Source organism: Limulus polyphemus, unplaced genomic scaffold (genome assembly GCF_000517525.1).
Source record: "Limulus polyphemus unplaced genomic scaffold, Limulus_polyphemus-2.1.2 Scaffold157, whole genome shotgun sequence".
Taxonomy (NCBI): Eukaryota; Metazoa; Arthropoda; class Merostomata; order Xiphosura; family Limulidae; genus Limulus; species Limulus polyphemus.
In genome coordinates, this window is record NW_013665767.1 from 243,694 (window position 1) to 248,305 (window position 4,612).

The window sequence follows — 4,612 nt, forward strand, 5'->3', positions numbered from 1 at the left end:
CCGAATTATCACTGCTTTGCTTACCATGCCTATAATCATTCTATTGAGAAGCTGAATAGCTGAATGTTCAGATTACAGAGACACACAGGGATGTTTTAACTTTTGGTCTAGTCAGTGTTTGAGATAATGCTGCATGTTTTCTGAACAACAACAAAAAAAAACGTACATTTCATGCATCATTTCCATCATGATGTTGCATGGTGGTAATATGCAAGACTTTGTCCACAGTACATCAGACAACGCCACTTTTTTGAAGGTACTGTGTCTACCTTTTCAGCATACACTCATGGAATCCACTGTTCTTTGTCCTACTCTGGCTGGCATTGGATGGGAATTCTGTCTGAAATTTCACTAACAGATCCACCCCTAAGATCCCAATAACAAAGCCAGAATCAGAAACAACTACTTTTGTCCTATGGGCAACATTACCTAGATGTATTTGAAGATGAGTCTTTCCATTTATCAGAATGAAGTCAATATCAACTAGCCACTTGGAATGCCCAATGAGGTCAGTCAGTGTTATAGCAGCTATTACATCAACCAGAAACATCACCTCTTGTCTATGTATCTTTATCACTGTATTCCAAGCCCTAGAAGAGCTAGTCTGACTACCAATCCTTTGGAGGCAAGCTGAATGTAGCTCTCTTCACGTCAGTAGCTATAACCAACTGGGTCTCTTTTAATTTTCTAGAAAAGGAGTGCCAGCATCTATGATTTGCCAGTGACCTTTCAGCATCCTATGAGCAGTTGTTCAGAATGAGTTTTGCTTATCTTGCTGTGAAGCAAGTTATTGGTAGTTCATTCTGGTGGTCCATCAGCCCATAACCAAAGAAATGCATTGGTCCTCCCTTCCTGAGTGATGTATAGAAGGAGGCATCATTGACATCTGCTCTGGCATAAATATCGTGGAAGAGTCTGGAAAGTCCCGTTCACTGAATGCTATCCAGCGAGGTTTCATTGCAGCACTGGATGTGTCAATGGCTTATCTAGCCTAAGAAGAACATTAGTTTGGCATGAGGCAGGCAATTCAGGAGGTACAGCTACTATAGCTATCATTGCGGGCTTGTTCCCCTCGCTTGATTGGATCGAAATTACAAACTCAAACCTAAATGCCACAAATACTGCCTCGTTGAAGGTAAGATTACTCTCTCACTTGGTGATGTCACATAATTTTGCTTGGTAGTCCCTCATTAAATTTGTCTAAGATCATATCCTCACGATCTTGTAACTCCATAGCAGGATATGCCTTCCCATGTAGACGGTACAGATTGTACACATAAATGACCAAGTTCTCTGTGTGACCCTTCCCTTCTTTCAAACTTTGAATTCAGTCCAATGTATATCTTGATTCTCAACTAGGTCAAAATGTCGACATTACTTGATCATAACTACAGTATACTTCAGTCACCAAGTTGCTCCTCAGTCAAGTGTTTAACGAATTCAAGTGCCAGATCATACAAACTCAACATCAGGTCTTTCACTGCCTATCCTTGTCCACAGTAAATAAAAAACAAAGGTGAACATCGTATTCATTTCTTTGGTGTTACTATTTTGTACAGTAGTTTCTGTTTATCTTATACATGCCTTTTTATATACATCTATCTAGATATTTTTTGTAAGATTACAATTTTTTGTTCATTTTAAGGCAAGTTACAATGATCGTATCATTTCTCTAGTGGAAAAACAATAAACAATATTTACGTAAGATTCACCCCTCCCCTAATGCAAAGTGAAATGCGATTCCCTCTCTCCTCCACCCACACTTACACATTTTATAATACTTACCTTGAACATAAACAAGGATTGTAAGCTTACTGTCATATCTATATACCAAGAATATTATGTGTATGTTAAGTTTATTGCCAGACCATATAGTCATGAACTGCAGATTTATGTTAAATAACATAAACAGTTACTCTGAGCTTGCTGTAAAACCATGTAAACAAGAAAAGTCAGCTTATTAGCATACATATGCTTACTACGAAACAACAGAGGCACACTTTATACGCTTATTTTGAAATCATGTAGACAATAATTGTATATTTGCTTTAATATCATAAGGACAAGGATTCTAAGCTTAATATCAACTACGCTTAATCTCAGACAACAGAAACAGTGATAGCAAAGTTTTGTGTGCCACGTAAACAAAACTGAAGTTGATTCTTAAGTTCTATAAGTAGAATTGCATGTAGCCCCTACTTACTCACATAAAACACGGATGTGGGCATAGCGCTCAGACTCTTTCCCTTTGATAAAAAGGGAAACTTGACTCAATGAATTAGATAAATAATATATATTACAATAAATTATTCCTCCTTGTATTATTTTTATAGCGCATGACTGTACCGACTTATAGCAGACGACCTAATGTTAGTGACAAAAATATTTTTATAGAGCAGAAATTATGATCTAGAAATAAGTTTTAAAATAAAACATACAAAATATTCTCTGTTGAAGAACCTGGTGTGGAGAGTTCGTAATACAGCGTCTTCAGTCAGTGGTCCTGGGAGATGAATTAAGTCATGGACATCTGGACATGCACTGGGCCGTATCATCCCTATATTCGGCTTACACAGTTCTGAAAAGAAGCAAGTATTACAAGTTTCATATAGTTTATAATGATTCTTTTAAACAGATAATTCAGAAAAGACAGCTTTAAACCTAAAATTTATCTCTAGCTTTACAAATTTGACTTGCTAACTTCATAAAATTATATCAGCTAACTTAAAATATCAGAGCTGTTACCTTTAGAAATTAAATATATTGATTTCAGATACAACATTTGCTAACTTCAAATACCATTATGGTTGCAAAGAAAGGTAGATTTTGACCTTCGAAGGTTCGGAACACGCTACTGATGACGTTACTATAACTACTAGTTTATAAGGTTCGGAACACGCTACTGATGACGTTACTATAACTACTAGTTTATATTTGATTAAAAACCCTTTATTTTACATGTAATCCGTATAATTGAAATAAAACATTCAGATCTAGTTTGTAAATACGTTTTACAGAACCGATTTTTTTGTTTATATTTTGAATAAAAGTACACATTGCTGATGTACACACATTTGATGCTAGGTGCTATACTCATGCAGTTACATACAGTAAGCTTGCATTGCAAAAGCACTCTGTTGCAGCCAATTAAAAGAACTGCAGCTGACTTAAACTAAACGAATCTTCATTTAACAGTAACTGTTCGAAATGTTTAACAGTCTTATATCTGCTAACTTCAAATACAAGTGTTTACATGACTCAACTTACTTTGTTTTATTGGAAATTATATCAGAACAAGTTCCTTCAAACCAATTACATTTCGTTAGATCTTTCACAAGCTTCTGAACACGGAGATCCGAAAAACATTTATTGGTGACAGATGACTCAATGATTGATACATTCTCACAAAAAAGGGTCATATTTTATCTAAATATAATGCAACATATAATACTAGACCAAGTACTTATTTAATCTAATACAGTGAAAGATAAATGGTTATAACATTAAGCTTTTATATCTAGCACACAGACGTTAAGCTGTAAAATTAATATTAGGATGTCTGAATTATCAGCTAGTCAGTTTTACAACTGCAGTGGCTATAGTTAAACTATAGTGTATTAAACGGTTTTCGAATTAAAAACTGGGTATAAAATTCAGAAATTTTAAAGTTTGAGTACAGAATATATTAAGAGGTCGTTGCGATTCCACATTTTTGTGATTAATTTTTCTCACATACAAATAATACTTCAGTGACCAAGATATCAAGGGGTCAAAGTTTATCTTCTAAAGAATCAATCTTCAGGTTAGTAGGATGGAGAAACAGATCCCAGAAGAAACGAACACTACCAGATGAAGAATTCAAGAATGATGAAACATCTTGACGAATGTGGCAAGCAAGTTAAATCAACTTTTGTTGTTGTTTTTAAAAAAGAGTAAAGGCTCAAGTGTTCGAAGCGCAGTTGTAATGGGAGATAATGTTTTCTTCTAAATTCTAATGAATTTACTTGCCTTTTTTTAGTGGTTCACAATTACCAAAGAACAACTAAATATAAATTTTGTGAATTTCTACAAGATCGCCTTAATCAAGACTATAAATCCAATTTAATGTCCACACGAAATTTATGATCTGCCAATGAAACACAAATTTCAAAGAAAATAAAAGAGTTTCTTGGATCCTAAAATAACTATATCAATGGTTGTGGTTTATAAGTGTGATTCCCAACCAAATTCATCATAGAGCCAGAAATTGGAAGTAACTATTATGAGAAAAAAAGATTGAACCCTTCATACTAAATGTTCAAAAATTATTTTAATGAGTGGTGAGCCATATTAAAATTAGCTACCATTAACAGGCATAGAGAAAATTTTATTTACTTTAAAATTTTAGGAAAACAGTGAAAAGATGTTAGTCTCATACTGCCTGTTGGTAATTGATGGAGACTATAACTTTCTTTCAAAACGATAGTAGTATTAGTCAAACAATAAGAATCATTCGCCTGAAGGTTTGCTTATATTATCAAACAACTAGTGTACAGCCCGTCAAAAATGACGTGGCAAGTACTACCACCCCTACCCCACAGTATACCCTAATCTCACACTTCATAACTAACTG

General features: G+C 34.5%; 1 protein-coding gene across 1 annotated transcript in view; it reads right to left on the reverse strand.

Annotated features, from left to right (window-relative positions):
• The window catches only part of LOC106476498 (unconventional myosin-Vb-like), a 106,116-nt gene that overhangs the window by 49,235 nt on the left and 52,269 nt on the right, over nt 1-4,612 (reverse strand). The window contains exon 3 of the mRNA XM_022381332.1: nt 2,439-2,578. Within this exon, the coding sequence (XP_022237040.1) occupies nt 2,439-2,578 (140 nt within the window). The remainder of the gene's footprint in view (nt 1-2,438; nt 2,579-4,612) is intronic.